This window comes from Neophocaena asiaeorientalis, unplaced genomic scaffold (assembly GCF_003031525.2).
Source record: "Neophocaena asiaeorientalis asiaeorientalis breed wild unplaced genomic scaffold, Neophocaena_asiaeorientalis_V1.1 scaffold77, whole genome shotgun sequence".
Lineage (NCBI taxonomy): Eukaryota > Metazoa > Chordata > Mammalia > Artiodactyla > Phocoenidae > Neophocaena > Neophocaena asiaeorientalis.
The window spans coordinates 10,715,477-10,735,863 of NW_020174645.1; the positions used below are offsets into that span (position 1 = coordinate 10,715,477).

General features: G+C 48.9%; 2 protein-coding genes across 7 annotated transcripts in view; one reads left to right on the plus strand and one right to left on the minus strand.

Annotated features, from left to right (window-relative positions):
- RNFT2 (ring finger protein, transmembrane 2) overlaps positions 1–19,128 on the minus strand; it is a 60,609-nt gene extending 41,481 nt beyond the window's left edge. Inside the window, exons 1-7 of the mRNA XM_024758715.1 lie at positions 19,023–19,128; positions 17,210–17,380; positions 16,638–16,696; positions 11,074–11,552; positions 8,969–9,045; positions 5,219–5,319; positions 1,904–2,057 (exon numbers count right to left, since the gene is read on the minus strand). Coding sequence (XP_024614483.1) covers positions 1,904–2,057; positions 5,219–5,319; positions 8,969–9,045; positions 11,074–11,552; positions 16,638–16,684 — 858 coding nt within the window. The 5' untranslated portion in view covers positions 16,685–16,696; positions 17,210–17,380; positions 19,023–19,128. The remainder of the gene's footprint in view (positions 1–1,903; positions 2,058–5,218; positions 5,320–8,968; positions 9,046–11,073; positions 11,553–16,637; positions 16,697–17,209; positions 17,381–19,022) is intronic.
- A 196-nt stretch (positions 19,129–19,324) lies between these two features.
- SPRING1 (SREBF pathway regulator in golgi 1) overlaps positions 19,325–20,387 on the plus strand; it is a 219,301-nt gene continuing 218,238 nt past the window's right edge. For 4 of the 6 annotated variants that reach the window (XM_024758636.1, XM_024758634.1, XM_024758639.1 and 1 more), the window contains exon 1: positions 19,337–19,578. In XM_024758636.1, coding sequence (XP_024614404.1) covers positions 19,468–19,578 — 111 coding nt within the window. In that variant the 5' untranslated portion in view covers positions 19,337–19,467. Of the gene's footprint in view, positions 19,579–20,387 lie in introns of all 6 variants that reach the window. The other 2 variants (XM_024758635.1, XM_024758637.1) reach the window with 2 other exon arrangements.

Sequence of the window (20,387 nt, forward strand, 5' to 3'; positions counted from 1 at the left end):
ATGCTGCCATGAGCTAAGGAATGCTGCCAGCTACCAGAAGCTGGAAGACGCAGGGAAGGATCCTCCCCTAACATCCAGCACCCCCACACACACCTCTGACACCTAGATTTCATTTCAGTGACACTGATTTTGGACTTCTGACCTCCAGGACTGTGAGAGAACAAATTTCTATTGTTTTCAGCCCCAGGCATGTGGTTATTTATTATAGCAGCCACAGGAAATGAATACAGCGGGCCCTCTGTATCCGTAGGTTCCTCGTCTGTGGATTCAACCAATCTCACATAGAAAATCCGAGGCTGCGGAACCGCAGATGTGAAGGACCAAATGTAAGGGACTTGAGCGTCCACGGATTTTGGTATCCGAGGAAGATCTTGGAACCAATCCCTCGCAGATACCGAGGGATGACGGTACTCAGCTTTTCATCTAGAAAGTGGTGATAATAATCTCTCTCTCACTCAGAGGGGTGTTGAGAGCCTTATATGAGTCAAGACATGGGAAAGAATCTAGCAAGAACCAGAATGCACTAGGCAATGAGTAACCATTCTCTGTTTTCCTTATCTTTCTCCCATACCCACTGCGAGGTACAGCTTGGGCCCCGAAGCTGAAGCCCTGGGCTGGAGTCCCAACTCTACCACTTAATAGCTGTCTGCCTGCTCAACCTTCCGTCTCCTCCTCGTGAATGACAGGAACTGCACCTCCCTGAGAGGAATAGCAAGAGGCTACGTAAGGTAATTCATACATGAAGTGCTCTTAGAACAGTCTCAGGTACACAGTCGGTGCTCAATAACTGCGAGCCATTATTATTCCAGGCAGTCAGTGCGGAGCCAGCTTCCTCACATGCCTGGATTCACGTCTCCTGCCTTCAACCAAGTGCCACAACTGCTATGAAGGAAAAGGTTCGGGGCATCTAGAACCCAAGGGGCACTGAACCCAAGGAGGGGGTCATGGGAACCCTGATTTGTAGCTGGTTGGTCAGAAGTACAGGTGCCAACTTGGGGCTGGTGACTGGCATCTGAGGTGACAGGGGCAGTCTTGCGGGACTGAGACCTTATCCTGTGGGATCTGACACTATCTCGAGGTGGACAGTGTCAGAACTGTGTTAAACTGAAGGATACCCAGCCGGTGTCAGAGAATTACATGATGTGTGGAAAACCCACACATCTGGTGTCGGAGGTATTGAGCGTGTGTGTGTACAGAAGAAACACAGGAGTGTGTTTTTCTTATACACCTGGCCAGTGATTTGATCAGTTGTCACTCAAGACAGATGGTCAATTCCAACCTGCTCTTCTGCCAACCAATGCCTGGCACAAATTCTGAGCTTTCTGACCTAACCGTGATGTCTTTTCCTCACACTGCTCAGTCCTCTGAATTACAGTGATTATCCCCCAAGACCTCTTCATCCCAACACCTCCTGCAGGCCTCTCCCTAAGGTACACTCCAAAGAATCATTGTCACCAGTCTGCTTCCTGTGTCCATGGCAGGCGTCACTCATGGATCACAGAGTCCTTTTCTTCTGAGCCTCGGTACCCTCTATATAACGTGCCCCAGAAACCACAGAGAGTCAAAAACCTTTGAGAGCCATCCTTCCCTGGGAGAAGCAGGACCCAGGGCATGTCAATGTGCTTTTTTTCCTTCCTTGGGTGAAATTTAGATGAAAATTGCATCAAGGCCAGCTCTGAACAACAAAACTTAGTAAATGCACTTGGAGAGCAGAGGCGTGACAAAAAGGTCGTGACAATAAAGAATGATGCTCAGCTTCAAGGGATGACAAGAGGTGGGAGACAGGATCTACTAGCTCAGGCTCTGTTCATTTGATGCACTGACATTAGCTCTGCCCAAGTCCAACCTTTCCTTCTCCAGAAGGCATCCTGAAAGCCCTGCATGATTGGCGTGATGGGCCTACCTTGGACTTGACGGCCAGGATGATCTTGGGCAGGGCCACGACAAGGCACTTGAGGGCGATGGTGATGTACTTGAGCACAAAGTCTGCGATGCCCACGATCCACAGCAGGTCAAAGAAGTCCAGCGTCTCCAGGTTGGGCTTCAGGAATATGAGGCTGGGGGAGGAGTCAGAAAGTCAGGATGCACTTAGGGTCACTGGCCCTTAGGGGCCCTTCTACTCATTCTAGGAGCCTTGTAAATATTACCCGTAGAAAGAGCACTAAGCTGGGAGTCAGGTATCTGTGCCCTGTTCCTGAATCTGCTATTAACTTGCTGTGTGACCTCAGGTGGGTATCTTAACCTCTCTGAGCCTCAGTTCCCCTGAGAGTTAAATGATGAGACTGGCCTAGAGCATCATTAGTTAAGGTCCCCTCCAGTTTTATGGGCCACAAAAGGCTTCACAAGAGGAAACAAAAGGAAGGAAGGAAGGCCGACCAATAACATGAAGGAGGGAGAGAGAGAGAAGGAGAGAGGAGGGATTTGGTGTGCAGACGCTGTGCTAAGCAAGTTACTCACTGTATCTCATTGTCCTGCAGAGTGAGCACTGCTCATCCCCACTTTATAAATGAGGCACTGAAGCTTGGAGATGTGAAGTTAAGTTGCCCAAGGTCACACTGCATGATAAGCATATGGGCATCAGTATCAGACAGACTTGAATTTGAATCCAGGCCTCTCCATTACTGGACCCTAGGCAGATAATGTTCTCTCTGTAAGCCTCAGTGTTCTCATCGATAAAATGGGAATCGTTCCCTCCCTCAGCGTTACTGGTGGGATTCAATGAGATAATAGGTATACTACTGACTCTGTCACGCAGCAGTGACAACGATAACAACATCTCTACGGGGCAGGCACTGTTATCCACCCATTTTTCAGATGAGAAAAAAGAGGCACAGAAAGGTAAATGAACATGCACAAGGTCCTACAAATATGATGGAACGGTGGTAGATTCGAACCCAGGTGTCCCGGCTACAGTTACTGCTCTCAGTCCTTATTCCACAGCAGTACTACTCGGAGTGTGTAAACCCATTTTACCCATCCGTGACCAGGTAAGTCAACCTCACACTCAATTTCTGTACTCCCCTCACTGGGGACAGACAACAAGTCATTCTCGAATTGGCACTGAGCCATAGACCACATGCTGAGTAGCACTGCTCTCCATCACCTCTGTGGACGATGATGTTAATCGAATTGATAATATCTTGGCTTTCTACATCATGCTGGCCCTAGTCTACATGCTTTACATGTCTCAAGTCATTTCATCTTCCCAAAGGCTCTATGTGGTAGGCACTATGATTATCGCATCTTGAGCTGGGGAATCTGGAGCGCTTCGACGTGGAGTCACCGCCCACGGCATCTCAGCTAGAATGTGGAGCTAGGATTGGAACCAGCACCCAAACTGTGCTGGTCCCCTCGCTTTTCCTCCCGCCAGATTAGAGGCTCCAAGCAAAGGCCACTCCGAGTCCTGCCTGTCCACCAAAAAGCAGGGGACAGTGCGCACAGCCCAGAGTGAATGCTTTCTAAACGCTTCCTACATACTCTGCTGGGCTGGTGGAAAACAGTGCAAACTGAGGCCCCCTGAGGAGAGCATCCTAGGAATGAACTGGTCTGTTTTTGTACTTTTATTTTTAAAAGTCAATTTCTATTTTGAAGAGCAAGAGTAGGGTTAAATCAATGAAAATAATCTATTTTTGCAATCTCTCATGATACCTTTGGTGTCCTTCCACATCTGAGCCCTGTCTCTGTGGGATGCCTTGTCTGCAAGTCTGAGTGGCATCCAAGTTACGATATGGGGAGAGGCTGGCAGCCCTGAGCTCCCCTTTCTGTCTTTGCTCTTGTCCCTCCCTGGGCACAACCCAGGCTGGCTGGTTGACTTCCATGCCCTGTTTCTCTATTATGCATCTCTGATCGCAAAAGAAATGAAGATCTGCCCTCCACTTTCCATTTGATCTCAGAGACACCGATCTGTTAAATTCACCCACGTAGGTTTTAGTTCATTGTCTTAGAGTTTTTTCTGTTTTGGCTTTTGGAGCCAGAAAGATGCCCAAGTGTTTTTCCGCAGATTGATCACTAAGTCCACTTATTTCTAACGTACACTATGAACTTTAATGGATGGATACATTTGATTGTCAGTTTTGTGTCCCATTAGCCATCACCCCCAATAGACAAAGTAATTTATCATAAAAGAATAATATTATGATATGATTATGACATATCAAATGTTTCACAGTTTGCCCAGTACTTTTCACATATTATTAACATTTGGCCTCTCTAATAATTAGCCTGCGGGTGGGTAATGACCTTCAGGTGGGTAAGGCAGAAATTAACTTGCTCTCGGTTTCACAAATGCAGAAACTAGGCGAGGTTTGAAGAGGTTCCACTGTTTGCCGAAGGGCACAAAGCTGGTACGTGGCAAGACTAAGAACCTCTGACACTGGTCATCAGACTTCAAATCCTGGGATGATTCAAAGTCTCTGTTACCTACTGGGACTAAGGCTTATTAGAAAGGGTTTCATTAAGCCAAAGTTTCCTCACCTGTAAAACAGGGACACCAATACCCTGCTGAGTGGGAGGGCAAAATAAGATAATGGCTATTGGTAGCATTTACAAACACACTCTAGACCACTGACATCAATAAGGAAGGAGGCTCAGCTCTGTTGCTTTTCTCCGAGGTCACTCTCTTTCTCTTTGTGTGCTGCCAGTTTGCCTCAGCACTGGTTTGATGAGGGCACAGAGGTCTGAGCCTGTGAATGTGATCATGCCCAGAGAATGTCATGAGCTGGAAATTCCTCCAAGGTTCTGAGAGACTCCATCTCCTTTACCCTCCCCCAGGACCTTGATCTTCTGGGCCAGGCAACTAATGCAGTGTGCGGGAGGCATGTTGATGCCTTGGAACTAACTTCCCAAATTGCTTTCATGCAACTTCGGGTGGCCCCAGAAAGTGGTGAAATGGGTCACTCCTCAAAGTCCATTTTTAAAACAGATGGACATGATCTGAAAGCTTGGCTTGAGTTTCAACCCTGTGCCAGAGACCATTACTGGCCAGTCCTCCCCCACCACGCACTATGTGGCTACTAGAAAATGCAAAATGACACACGCGGCTTGCATTATATTTCTATAAAGAATCATGCTCTAGGCACGTGTATATGACAACAGGGTGGGATGTGAAAGTTACAACATGACCTAGAGCTACTGCATTGTTCTCAAATGAAGGGGCTGTGGGTCCTGAGTCCAACAAAGCCCCCCACTTTCTCACTGGGGGTCAGACTCCCCTGCTCACCTGTTATACAGCTGCTGGGAACTGAACGTGTAGAGCACATACAGGGTGTTCCCCGCCAGAAAGGCTAAGATCCACAAAATGACCAGCACCGACCTCTTCTCCTAGAGACAAAGCAAGAGATCTGTGGAGATGCTGAAACGCCAAAGCTGCACCTGGCAGGATATTCCAGAATGTTCCCCGACAAAGGGCAACTTTTCCCTTTCTCAAAGGTTTGGAGGAAGTGGGGCTAATGGTGAAAGGAAGGGCGTTGGCATCTTTCCATCCCACTGGAACCTAAGGGATGGTTACAGAGAAGGTAACAGAAATGTGTGAACCTGCTAGGAGAACAATCCAGAGAGTCAGGAGGGCACCATGGTTAGCAAATCAGACTCTGGAGCTGGGTGGCCTGGGTTCAAATCCTTGGTCTATTATCTGGAGGCTGTCCAACCCTGGGCAATTACTTAAACTCGCTACATTTCTCTGTAAAATGGGTATACATTGTATCTCTCTTCTAGAGTCTGAGAATTAATGTACATGAACTGCTTAGAACAGTACCTGGCATGTAAGAAATGTTAGTTTACATTTACTGTTAGGAACTGAGGCACAGAGAAACTAAGTAACTCTGGCTCAAGGGCACATGTTTTAAGCTCCAGTGCCCTCATTAAAAAATGAGGTTTTGGGACTTCCAGGTGGTGCAGTGGTTAAGAATCCGCCTGCCAATGCAGGGGACATGGGTTTGAGCCCTGGTCCGGGAAGACCCCACATGCTGTGGAGCAGCTAAGCCTGTGTGCCACAACTACTGAAGCCCATGTGCCAGAGCCCGTGCTCCACAACGAGAAGCCACTGCAATGAGAAGCCCGTGCACCGCAACGAAGAGTAGCCCCCGCTCGCCACAACTAGAGAAAGCCCGCGTGCAGCAACGAAGACCCAACGCAGCCAAAAATAAATAAATAAAAATTTTTTTTAAAATGAATCCGCCTGCCAATGCAGGGGACATGGGTTTGAGCCCTGGTCCGGGAAGACCCCACATGCTGTGGAGCAGCTAAGCCTGTGTGCCACAACTACTGAAGCCCATGTGCCAGAGCCCGTGCTCCACAACGAGAAGCCACTGCAATGAGAAGCCCGTGCACCGCAACGAAGAGTAGCCCCCGCTCGCCACAACTAGAGAAAGCCCGCGTGCAGCAACGAAGACCCAACGCAGCCAAAAATAAATAAATAAAAATTTTTTTTAAAATGAGGTTTTGTTAAGGATTAAGTAAACTTGATAAATGTAAACATTCAGTCTGGTACAGGCTCACATTTCAGGCTCACTAAATGGTAGGACTTGTTGTTCTGACTTTACAATGCAGCAGTAGATTCAGATCGACAGGTTGGAAACTTCTGTTCTAACTTTTTCCGGCATGGACCTTTGGGCTACTGCCCTGGACTGACCATTCAACATAGGGCCACATTTATAGGATTAAATTCAAACTCGTACACATGGATGTCAAAGCCCTTTGCAATCTAGCCCCGTTTCTCTTTCTCCAGCCTTGTTTCTGATTAGTCCCCAGGAAGACAAGCTGGGAAACCTTCTCAGTTGGCTGTTTCTCAGTAGTCTCTCAGCCTGACAGCAACCTAAGGAAATTTCTAGACGAGGCGTAGAGCAGGGCATTCCTGCCTGTGTACCCTGGGATACATAATCAGACCCCCGTGCTGCTGACAAGCTGAAAAGCTTGTCTTTTCCTGGACCAGGGCGGCTGCATTGCTGGAATAAGATGAGGTCATAACTTTCCCAGTGTAACCTTGCCTGTGGTTTCGGTAAATGCTCCACTGTCTCCAGACACAGCTCAGTGCTCGACACACTGTTACAACACACATTTCCATAGTGTAGACAAAATAAATGCATCTCCATCCACCCATTATTCCAGGAGGGGTTAAGGTTAACGGCCTGAGAAACCACCTCCAACCAACCAACTGCTCTTATCAATGTGATTAATCCACTCGGCAGCCCTTTTTATGCCAATAAATAATAGATTCCGGTTTAATCCCCCGTAAATCCAAACCAAAAGTGGAAGAGAAAGGGAATTAGCAATGCTCCGAGAAGCCAGACTCTGAAGGACAAATGGGGTACTTCTCCAGTAGTAAGTTGAGATTCCTAAACTTACTAAGAGTCATGCAGGCTCTCTTCCACTGAAATATACACAGACAGGCAAATCATCACCTGTGTCTTCATAGGGTTCAAAGACCCCTAGAAGCCTGTCCATGGATACAGGCATCCCCTTGCCCCTAAAACTCAAGTCAAGGCACCACGCGGATGTTACTGCATCTGAGAAAGAGCCACAGTCCCAATAGCCTCCACTATGACACTGAGCAACCTGCTGTTCTAATAGCAGCAGAAAGGGATCTGCATGAAGAAGATGAGACTGAGGGTCAAGAAGAATCTCTGGCTCCATGCCCAACTCCAGACTTCAATGTGCTCATGTATCAAATAAAAACTGAGCTGGCATCTGTGCCTCATGGATGCCTAGGTGCTTCTGAGAAAGCAGATGACCCCAGAGCAAGGTCAGAGAGGATGGTGGCTATTATAGGGTCACATGTGCAGCAGAAAACAGGCTTGTTAAAAATAGCTCAATTAAGTTGTTCCTATGAGCCAGGCACTGCACTAAACACCTTCCATGCACCATCTCATTTAATCCTCTCGATGGGTGTATGAAGTTGGTATGGCAGTTCCTTTTCCAGAGGTGGCACCTGAGGCTGTGATCAGTGAGGTAACCCATCCAAGGGCTTGCAGGAGGGTGGAGGAGCTGGAATTTGAATCTGGGGGGTAGTACAGGCTCTGGGCTCAATGCCTGGGTTCATATCCTGATGCCACCCTTCACGCTGGCTGTGTGGCCTTAGGCAAGAAACTTATGTCTTAGCCAAGAAATTCTGGGCCACTATTTCCTCACTGGGAAAATGAGTTCAGAATGATTTTGCCTCCCTCCCAGGTTGCTGGGATGAAACTGCAAGAGGAGCTGTGTAATGGGTCCAGCACCGTGCTGGACATGGTTAGTGCTCGGCTGATACCAGAGGGCATTTGGGATGATGGTGGTGAAGCCGTACGGCCACCCAACAGTGCCCGTGGGGCGGCCTTAACCATGGGTGTGGGTTGGAAGTGAGCTGATTGAATGCCGGGAGGATAAGGGGAATGGGCCAGGGGCACATGGGGAGAGGCTGCTGTTGGAAGGGAGAAGGATGGCACATCCGGGGATCTGCCCAGGGTGGGAGGCAGAAGAATGGCCTCCCAAAGGTGTTCCTGTCCTAATCCCTGCAACCTGTGAATATGTTAGGTTACACGGCAAAGGGCAATAAAGGTTGCAGGTGGAATTAAGTTTGCTAATCAGCTGACCCTGTGTGAGGGACAGTCTCCTGGATTATCCAGGAGGGTCCAATGTAATCACAAGGGTCCGTAAAAGTGGAAGAGGGAGACAGAAGAGGAGAGTCAGAGGGAGATGTGTCTATGGAGGGATGGTCACAGAGATACAACGTTGCTGGCTCGAAGAAGGAGGAAGGGGCTATGAGCCAACGAATGTGGGTGACTTCTAGAACCTGGAAAAGGCGAGGAAAGAGACTGTCCTCTGAACCCTTCAGAAGGAACACAGTCCTGTTGACACTCTGATCTTAGGCTAGAGGGACCCACTTCAGGCTTTGATCTACAGAACTGTGAGTAATCCCTTTGTGTTGTTTTAAGCCACCAAGTTTGTGGTCATTTGTTACAGCAGCCCCAGGAGAGTAATTTACCAGGTGACTCACCTTTAGAGAGACCTGTTCCCGGAGCGTGGAGTTGGCGTAGGCGAAGGTGCTGGCCATCCCGATGCACACAGCAATGCCTGCAGGACAGAGGAGGGGCCGAGACCACCCACTTAGACTCGTCAGACCTGGCCTGGGCTTACTACGGACAATCCCTGGTCCCCTCGGGGTTGACACGCTAACCACAGAGGAGAGAGAAAAATCCCATTTCTGGGGCATTTGGGCTGCCATGTATATCACTGGGAACCCCAAGCCACTCTGAGAAGAGGCCTCTGACTTAGGGATGGGATTGAGGCCCGCCACTGTGGGCGTATTTTATAGAACCAGTTAGAAGCATGGGCTGTGCAGTCTGGTAAGACCTGTGTTCAAATCTTGGCTTGGACTAATCACTGCACCTCTCTGAGCCCCAGTTTCCTCCTCTGTAAAACAGACAGAATAATAACAGTACTTAACTCAAGGAGGGATACTGCTTACAGTGTACAATCTCTAGAAGTTAGGAAGTGGTGCCTATTATTATTTCTACTTCCAAAAAGAACCTGAGGCGTGTTATTTGTAATAAAAGCATATGTAGAAAAAGACCACAACACCATAAGAAATTGAAGTTTCATGTTAAAGGGGAAAGAATTCCTAGCTGATAGGAAAACATGACCCTTGCAGAGTAGGGAAAAAGAACTGAATTTTATTCCACAATTTAGCAAGCTACTATCTTGGAATTCTCCCTAAATAGGGATTTTCGAATCCTACTTTTCGTTCCCTGTGGAAAGGATTCTGCTTTCACATGAGATGCACAGTTCCCAAGCTTGGAGTTCACTTTTACTTTTTAAATAGTACGTGTATTCCAGGCATTCTTCCAGATCTTCTTTGTAAAAGACGTGTTTCTTCATTAAAAACATATAAAATCAAAACCAGTAACCCCACAATCTCTTCTTGTACTATTCTCTTTGATCAAACAAAAAACCTGCCAACTGAGAAACAAAATGACCAAACTTGAGAATAAAAATTAGTGGTGAGTTTGCTGGAATTCAGGGTAAGGGAGAACACGTCAGGTTCCATTTCTAGGAATAAAAAGGGAGGGACTGACATGGTAGCACCCCAAAAAGGAAGGAGTGATCTGAGTCAGCTGGAACCCACCAGAAAGGGGCAAATGAGACACAAACGATGGCCTAAGCTCCTCTAGATATTTCTTGTGGGATGTAATAAGCCATGAGACAGTAATTAGTACCGTAATTTCTACCATAAGATAAAAACAATAGCCTAAACTCTCCAGGACACAGCAACATCATGATCTAATAACAGTACGTAACAGATAATAACAACAGTGGACCAGAAACCACGTTTACTGACTGTTAAGTGTGTGTCAGGTGCTAGGCTAAGCACTTATGAATCATTATCTTACTTCCTAATAATAATATTAGGTAGTATTTACTGAGCACTTGCTATGTGCAGGGTTCTATGTTAAGTATCTTACATGTATTAATAATGAATATAATAAAAATAATAATCTACACTTGCACAGCACTTACTTTCTGCCAGGCACTGTCCTAAGTGCTTTACATATGTTTACTCATTTAACCTCACTCAATCTCACGAAGGCAGATGCTGTTCATATACTATAATAGTATCTGTAACATACTATTAGAGTCTATGTATAGCTATAATACATATGTAATAGTATTTGTAATAGTACATATACTATTTTAACCCCCATTTTATGGATGATTGGACTGAGGCACAGAGAGGTTAAATAATGTACCCAGCGTCACACAGCTAGGAAGGGGGCAGAGCCCAGGTTCAGACCCAAGCAGTCTGAACTCCTGGGTAGTACACTCTATTCCTTCACATCACCCAACCAGCTGTGGGAGTTTCTACCACAACCCCGCTGGAGAGATGACGAATCTGAGACTCAAAGAATATGAGTGGCTTGCCCCAAGTCACACAGCTAGTCGGCCAGGATTTGAACCCAGGTCTGACTCAGAATCCTGGACTCTTAAGGACTTTGCACCATAAGGACCTCTACTGCCTTCCCTTGGCACTTGGGATGGAGACGCCATCCCCCTACCCAATGGGTGAGGCGGCAGTCTTTGCGCCCTGCATCCCTCCACACTCACCAAGCTTATGTTGGAAGCACACTTTAGCCAGCAGGATGAGGATGAAGGGCAGCCCTTTCTGGAGCCAGCAGATCACGGCCTTCAGCTCGGACAGGGCCGGGGCGGGCGTCCCCGGCTGCTCGTCGCCCGCTTCGTCGGAGTGCGCGCGGTGGTCCCCGCCCACGTGCTGCAGCAGGGAGCCCCCGCGGTGGCCGCCGTGGTGGAAGTGGTGGTGGGGCTGGCGGTGGTGGTAGGCGCCCCCCTCACCGCGGCCCCCACCTTCCTCCCTGGATGTGGGCATCTGGAGGAACACGTCCCCGCCGCCCGCCGCGGCCCCCAGCACCAGGCTGGATGGGAAAGGGGTGGCGGGGAGGCTGCCTGTCGGGAGGCCCGATAAGCCGGAGAAGAGTGCTGGCGGGGAGGCCGCTTCTGCCTTCAGACTCTCAAAGACTCCGCCTTCGTCCACACTCGCCTCAGAGCTGAGCGCTTGACTGCGATTTCTGGGCCAGAAGGGAGGAGAAAGCCGCCACCAAGTCAGGCAGTGGAGGATGGGGGGCAAGGGACCCTATCAGTGATGTTAGGGGCCGAATTGGGGCCCCTGCCCCAGGAAAATCATATGTTGAGACCCTAACCCCCAGTACCTCAGCCTGTGACAGTTTTTGAAGACAGGGCTTTTGCAGAGGTAAGTGAAAATGAGATCATTAGGGCCAGCCTTAATCCAATATGACTGGTGTCCTTATAAGAGGAGGAAATTTGGACACAGACACGCGGGAGGGAAGACGATGTGAAGACACAGAGAGAAGGTGCCCATCTGTGAGCCAAGAAGAGAGGCCTCAGAACAAACCAACCCTGCCGATGCCTTGATCTTGGACCTCCAGCCTCCCGAATTGTAGAAAATAAATTTGTGTAGTTTAAGCCACCTAGACTGTGATACCTTGTCACCCTGCAGCCCTAGCAAACTAATATAAGTAATAATAGCAATAGGGTCATAATCTTTACTGAAATTTTACTATGTGCCAGATCCTTTTCTAAGTGCTTTCCATTAATTAACTCATTAAATCTTCCTATCAACCCTGTGAACTAGGTACTAATAATACCATCTTACAGATCAAGAAACTGAGGCACAGAACAAAGCAACTTGTCCAGGATCACACAGCTGGTAAGGTATGGAACAGGGAAGAGTCAAACCCAGCAAGGCTACCTCTGGAGCCTGCTTTCTTAACCACTATACTTTACTGAAAAGGGAGCACAGAGTCCTCTGATTCTAGAATAACCTCAGAAGCTCAGGTACCCCTGGTTCTGTAATCTCCAAGTTCAATGATTCCCAGTTCCCAAGAGGATCCACCTTGGTCACAACTGGTATTTGGAGGGCAGCAGAAAGTAATGGGAAGAAGATTTAATTGGAGAAGCCCACATATGAACCCTAGCTCCACCCTTCCCAGGGGTCTTAACAATCCTACACTCAGTTTTCTCACCTGGAAAATGGGCATAAACACCATTCATGCATAGAATTCCTGGGGATCAAATTTAGAATACCCCTTTCAGTGTACCTGGCACTTAGTAAGTGGGAACTATTATCTCTAATCCCTATGGAAAACCTCCAGGGCTAACTGCCATTTCTAGTTCCAAGCACAGGCCTGTTGTACTGGAATCAGGTAAAGGACGCTGATGCTCTTTCAGAGCCATTGCTGGAGGAGCAGAGAGCCTAGAGTTACCCTTCCGAGAATGGTGAGCCCCAAACTGGGTGCCCTTTCCCATGAACACCATGCCCCAGAGTTCTGGATGTCATGTGTCTTCTCTTGGGCTTGTCCTTTTCGAATGCAATCAGTCTACACAACAGGTGGAACTGATTAGCTCAATGCGCTGTGTCAGTGGGAGGGGCAAAGAGCCACCTTTCCCTCCTTATCTCACCCCAGAGTAGGGTTCCCAAGGAACCTCCACAGATCCCTATGGTACTCTAAATACATCCTGAGTTTACTAAAAGTGAGTGCTGAGTTCCACTCATCCTGTGGACCCCACAACCCAGGGCATACAACCCAGGTGCTTAATAAAAGTATGCTAGTTATCGGGCTACTCTGGTGGCGCAGTGGTTTAGAATCTGCCTGCCAATGCAGGGGACACGGGTTTGAGCCCTGGTCCGGGAAGATCCCACATGCCGCAGAGCAACTAAGCCCACGTGCCACAACTACTGAGCCTGCGCTCTAGAGCCCGCGAGCCACAACTACTGAAGCCTGCGTGCCACAACTACTGAAGCCTGTGCGCCTAGAGCCCGTGCTCCGCAACGAGAAGCCACCGCAATGAGAAGCCCGCACACCGCAACAAAGAGTAGCCCCTGCTCTCCACACCTGAGGAAACCCTGCACGCAGCAACGAAGATGCAACGCAGTCATAAATAAATAAATTAATAATAATAATTTAAAAAGTATGCTAGTTACCATCCAGGCACAAAATGGCCCCAGAGGGAGGCTGCAGGGGAGGTTTTACACTGCTTTCACACTTGATCTTATGTAATCTATTCTCCACTCACAGACAAGGGTGCGTTAAAAAAAAAAACAAAAAAAACATGTATTTGATCATTTCACTAACCCACTAAAAGGGCTTGCCATTCTAAACTCCTTCCTGCAGTCTCAGATAAACCCTAAAGATAGGGACTAATATCATTTCCATTTTACAGATAAAGAAACTGAGGCTTAGAGAGATGAACTTGCCAGATATCTTGGATTATCTTGCCCTGAACTCCAATCTCACCATGTGCCCCTTTCTTACTGCCCAAGGGCTTCCAGGGCCTTTGCCCAGGCCATCCCCTTCATGGGCTGTCCCCCTGCCCCACCCTGTCCCACCTAGGTAACTTACGCTCATCCCTCAGATTCTGGCTAAAAATCTCTCTTGCTTGGTGGAGCCTTGCCTACCTCCTGGACAACGACAGTCTCCTTGCTCTTTGTCCTCACTGCACTCTACCCTCCCCTGCACATGACTGATCATATTTATTGTTTTACTCCTTACCTGTGACTCTCAACCCTGGGTGTACATTATAATAACTCGAGGGAGCTTTTGAAAAATACAGGTGCCCTGGACCCAATGTTGATCAACTGAATCAAAATCTTTGGGGTTGGGCCTCAGCACCTCTATTTCTTCAGAGCCTTCCGGGTGATTCTAACATGCAGTCAGCACTGAGAATGGCACTTGAGACTGGGCCCTGCTCCATAAGGTCAAAGACCATGACTGTTTGCTCCCCACTGGATTACCACTACCCAGCACAATGCACCTCGCACACAGAACATGCTCAATATTATTTGAAAGAGTGAATGAATAAGCATACTAAAGGCTCTGAGAAGGCCTGCAACTGAAAAAATTAACTTCGTTAAACCTAGTGTTTCCCAAACTTATTTGACCATGGGATTATTTTCTACCATGGAAAACCTATTCAATCTTGTAGAATACCTGTGAAACCCAGCAGGGGAGATGCCGGTCTGGAGAAATCTTGGGGTTGGCTTCGCTGGCCTTACAAACTTGAGCTGGGGGTAAGTTATCATAAACCACCAGGTTTACACCCAAGCAAGGGAGGGAACTTGAAGATGGTTACCCACCCCCCTACCACCCATGGCCCATCCCTCCTGGCTCCAAAAGCCCAGGAAATGAGTGGTCCTATTCTCTTGGGTTTGGGATAATGATAAAGATAGTATTAATAATGATAACAACAACTAACACCATGGCTATGATCGTCAAGGGGACTTGAGCTTTTTCCGCACTTCAAGAAGCTGAGCTCAGAAAGCAGGAGTCCTGGAAGGTGCCCACGGTGGCCGCCCTCTCTCCCCCACCGTCCCACAGGGACCTGGAAAGCCTCCTGTCTGCCTTGAGCTTGCCAGCACTCTGAGTCCACTGGGCTCAGGGGGCCTCCAGTACAACAACCAGGGAAGACTCAACCCACCAAGGACCTTTTTATAGCTGGCCTCTCTTCTCTGGGCCTAAATGGGAAAGAATATTCCTTGAGGGGCAGAGGCTGAGCTTCCAACTTAACCACTTAAAGGCTAGAACGTGAGGTAGCCCGGGAGAAGAGTGAATCCACCCGGATAGGAGGCAGATGAAATGTGGTATCTCAAAGCACAGACTTTGCAGGGGTCAAATGGACCAGGGCATGAATCTCAGTCCTGCCACTTCCTGGCTTTGTGACTTCAGGTAACTTACCCTCTCTGAGCCCCAGTTTCCTCATCGATAAAATGGTGATAAAAACAGTCCTCACGTCCACAGGCTAATGTGAGGGTGACACAAATAAGCACACAATACACAGTGGCCATTATTTCTCCAGCATGGTCTCTGTCCTCAAAGACCTCACCGTTCATTTGAGAGCAAAGAGTAATTCTGTCTTCAGAGGCTGGAAAAGCTCCAACAGCCATGCTTATTAGATGCTGGGTTCCGTGTTTGTGCATCTTCACTCATTCACTCATTCATAAGCAAACCTGAGTTTTGCTATCTGCCATTTATAGATGGGGAAACTGAGGCCTAGAGGTGAAAGTGCTTGCCAAAGGCAGCAAAGGGGGAAGTGGCTGAGCTGGGATTTTGGCCAAGGGTTGTCTGACTTAAGGCCAGTGCCCTTCCCTGCAGAACAGGCAGGCTTGATGGAAAACTCAATACTGGACTGGTGGGTACTTCGTGATTGTGTGGCCAATCTCAGGAATTGCAGGGGACTTGAAATGGGCTGCAAGGGAGGAAAAGCTTGGCTGCCTGTTCCTTGGATGTACGGTCCAGCATGGTGAGGGGGTTGTGGCTGGGAGACTGTCACAACCTGAGAACAGGTCCCCATGGTCTGTACTCTCTTTGGCTTAAGTAGATGGAAGTTCTAGCTTATTAGTGTTTTAACTGCGTTTTCTTAGATTCTGTACTTGTCTATTTGGCATCTGCACATTATAGGGTCAAACTAATGGCCAAAGTTGTTTACAACTCCCCTGTGATCCAGAGCTCACATCCCTAACCACCTCCTTTATCTAATTCCCATTCTCAGTCAACATTTCCTCTGCCCCAAATCACTCAGGGCCAGGTACAGACAACTAGAGACCACTCCTACAGCCTAGAGTCCACCAACATTATTCAAACTAGTCAATCCTAAGTTGTTTCCCCTCCCCTGCCTTACTCTGTGTGGAAAACACAATAAAAGCTGTGACCTATGCTTTCCCTTTGCTCCTTTCTGCCTCCTGGCTGACCCCGGTGCTTCCCCATGTGGCCCTGCATAGGGTGACATGCCTCCTTATCTTGGAAAATGCAAGTAATAAAAATCTTCTTTCAATGTCATCCGCCTCTCCATGTTGCCACTCAGACACCTCTATAAATTAAAATCCCCTGGGTACAACCACTGATACAATGAGTCAAGTGGATCACTGTTTGCACAGGCTTTGAGAATTACCATAAGAGCAACAGCAAGCTGTCACGTGTTGAGGATATGAGGCCATTGCCGTGCAAAGCAGTGTCCAATCAGATCTCCTCTGCTCTTCCAACGAGGAGCCCTGAGGGGCAGGTATTACTCCATCCAGTTTTGGGTTGCCCTTGACCACCTGAAGCTCAGAGCCTCAGATGGAATGAGGGGATGCCTACCTTTCAGGTGGAACGTTATCCGTGTTGCTGCTGTGGCGTCTCTGCATTTTCCTTAAGACCTAAAAGTCAACACATGCATGAGCCAGAGTCTCCCAATATTCTCAGTGCCTGTCAGATCACCATGGTAACCATAAACAAGTACTACTTGTATCTTACTTCCCTAGAGCTCTCTGACATTTTGCAAACTGTGTTTCAGTCTGTTATGCCATTCAACCCTCAAATCAACACCCTGTCCCATGAAGAAAGTGTCATCAGCCCATTTCATGGATGAGAAGGATGAGACCGGAGGTGGAGGAAGTTCTCATGTCAGAGGAAAAAGAAGTGAACTGTAAAGCAAAGAGGTGCTGGAGGAGGTCAAGTGAGCTGCAGACAGTTAGGAAACATGGATCCTGGACTGATGCCACCCCTAATTTGCTGTGTGACCCTGGACAAATTGGTAACCTCTCTGTGGCCTCAGACTCCCCATAGGTTAAATGGGAGAGGGGTGAAGTGTCCGAACCCAAAGCTTCCTTCCAGCCCTCACATTTAATACAGTGGTAACGAAGATCTGAATTCTCATGGAGACACGTCACCTGGTTCACTGTGAGGAACCACAGGGACTTCAGAACTCCATGTTGACGACACCTGAAGTGGGCATTCAGGTGGGGATGTGACCACTGGATTCCAGAGAAAGCAGGCCTCTCCCTCTTCTTCCTCTCCAAAGGGATGCACGGGTCACAGGAGCTTATCAGAGGCTCCAAACCCTGGATGGAATAGAACACTTAAGTGAATAGTCCATGGGATGCCTTGAACCTGAGAATAAGTCTTAGGGCTTCATGGGTAGTTATAAGCAGATGGTTCTGTTGCCTCCTTGTCCCTTGTTAGCCTTCCACTGATACCTTGTTGGGACTCCTGAGGACCGTTATGATCTGAATGTATTAATATCTTGTCCTATTGTCAAACTCTGAGTTGTGATTGGGGAATACAGAAAATATGTTTAAGGCCCTCCGCAGGCTACCCACTGCAATCAGAATAAAATTCAAGCTCTGTTCCTGGCCTGCAGGCCTCACCTGTTCCTAACCTCATTTGCCTCCACTCTCCTCCAACCACACTGGCCTTTTCGTTTTTCAAACGCGCCAGCTTGTCCCTGCCTCCGGGCCTTTATACTTGCTGTTCCCTCTCCCTAGAATGCTTTTCCTTCTGGCTAGCTCCCTCAGGACAAATGTCACCTCCTTCCAGAGGCCTTCTCCTCTCACCCTCCTGACCCAACATACATTGCCCCGTTTTACCTTCTTCATAGCACTTATCATTTATTTACATATTTGCCTATTCATTTATGGCCTGTCCTCCATTAGAATGCGAATGCCACAAAAGACACGATCGGCCTGTCTGGTTTGCCCTTCTGCTTCCACATCTAGAACGCTGCCTGGCACAGAGTAGCACTCAACAAGTATTTACTCAATGAACAAAACATCAATGGGTCTCTCACTTACCTTTTTCTACGTCCCTTGTTCCCTCCCTGACCTCTCACTCTAGAGAAGAAATAAAGGCCAGAGACTTTTCATGAGTTGGTTTAGTTTCCTTGAATATTTGTTTTTGTAGCAGGACCAAAGATGGCGCTCTTAGTTCAGGGTGCCATACGGGTTGTTGAGTGACTTCCTGATCCTGACCAGTCTTCTTCAGGGGACAGCACTGGTATTACCAGGGCCACTGATGAGCGAGACAACCCACCAGCTAAGCCTCCTTTCTCATTTGGAAAATCAGCCAAAAGATGGGTCAGTAGCACCATCTTCATACATGAAGGAAAGCTCATCCCCTAAATCTGTTTCAAGAACTTGCAATCTCGCCTTAATGCCCCCTCCCCCGCCAATGATTCCTCATCACCAGCAAATCCTTGGAGAAAATAAAATACAGAATCTCAAGTTTCCATCCATAAATTTGACACAGCCCCCTAAATAAAATAACCAAGATTTCACTTTCAGATGCTTGCTTTCGAAGGGGCTTCAGGTCCTGTGTTGGCAGCAGGCCGTACATAATTATTCCAATATCGAATTCTGTAATAAAACGTTTGCACGTGGGATGCATCTGAATGACTGAATTAAATGCCTTTTTACCCTCTGCTCCATACATCGCGCTCCATCCCTAAGGAGGATTTCACCAGAGTTTTCAATGTATGAGAGGTTTTAGGTTGCACCCCCGAGCCGTTATATGACTGCACCGAAATGCACGCAAGAGAGCATCTCCTGCATCACTTGCACTGGAAGCAGGCAGGTGCGCTCCGTATACAATGCTGCAAGCGTTTTTCATTCCTGCAACCAAAGTTTACCGAGAAACGCCCCAGGACTGAAAGGGCAGGAGATTACGCTGACCATACCGGGGGGAAAAAAAATAACGTTATCTTTTTACCTGCCCAGACGATTCGGCAATCTCAGTGGCATCATTCTCGTGCTTCCAAGCCAATCACTCGCTCGGCCCGGGGAGCACCTGACTTCTGAGTGCTTCCGGCCTCTCCCCAGGTTCTTTCTCAGGTCGCGGCGCCCGGCGCCGAGACCCGGGCAACAACTCCACCGGCCGCACGCACACGATTGCCCGCCCCCTTCCCGGAATTCAGCCAATAGGAAGCCGCCGCTATGCAGGGACCAATGAGGAGGAGGCCGAGCGAGGCGGGCGGGTGACGCACGAGGTGTGCAGGCGGTGTGTGGGGCGAGGTCACGTGGGGAGGCGCGGGGTGGCTGACGGGAGCTGGCTGGGCTGAGGGCTGCGGGGCCGGCGCCCGCTGCGAGCCATGGGGCTGCCGGCCGCGTAGGGGCCATGCCGCCCGGGCCCCGGGCCTGTCCCGCTCCGCGCCGGGATGGTGAACCTGGCGGCCATGGTGTGGCGGCGGCTCCTGCGGAAGAGGTGGGTGCTCGCCCTGGTCTTCGGGCTCTCGCTCGTCTACTTCCTCACCAGCACCTTCAAGCAGGTCAGTGGCCGCCCTCCCTCCCCGGGTGAGGGAAGCTGCCTCTGCAGCCGCGCTGCCCGAGTGTCCGGTGCGCCGGGCCGCCTCCGGAGAGGTGGGCGTTCGTGTCCTGGGGCTGAGGACGGGCGAAGGGACCCGCCCATTTCGTTGGTAGGCCAGGGGCAGAGCTGGGACTCGAACCCGGTGCTGTGGTCCCTTACGCTGTGCTTGTTATCACCCTGAGGGCCGTCTCCTTACCTCCTACCTGCCAGGCCGAGTGCTGAGCAGGGGCGAGCATTTCTCCCTTCTCCTCGCGGCCGTTCTGGGGGGCGGTGTCCCCGGGTTCCAGCAGGGTAACTCGAGACTGGGAAAGGTGGAGATGCCTGGGCCAGTAAGATGCCCAGCTGAGCTACGAAGCCAGCGCTGGTGTGCCTGGTTTTCATTTAATTTAGGGGCTCGGTTGTCCGGCAGGGAGACGTCTCAGGACCCACGAGGTGCTCTTTCTGTGCATAACGTGATTGAGTGGAATTTTTTTTCACCTCCCCATCCGCTTAGTTTTTCTTTTCTGTGCGAATTTGTGGGAGAAAAGGCAGGATGCTTTGGTGGGAAATGTTACCTAGAGCACTGTCCCTTCGTTTAGAAGTCCAGTTCAGGCGTTTAGGTTTTTAGAAAGGGTGAGCATATGCCAGGGTGTACCCGGGACAACCCTGGTTTATACTCTTGCGCTGATGCAGTTAGAAAAGCTCCCCTTTTCATTCTCAAGGGTCATATTCGTATAAAAGTTGTCAGTGAATAGAAAAGAAATACTAAGTGATATGGTCACCTTAGTTTTA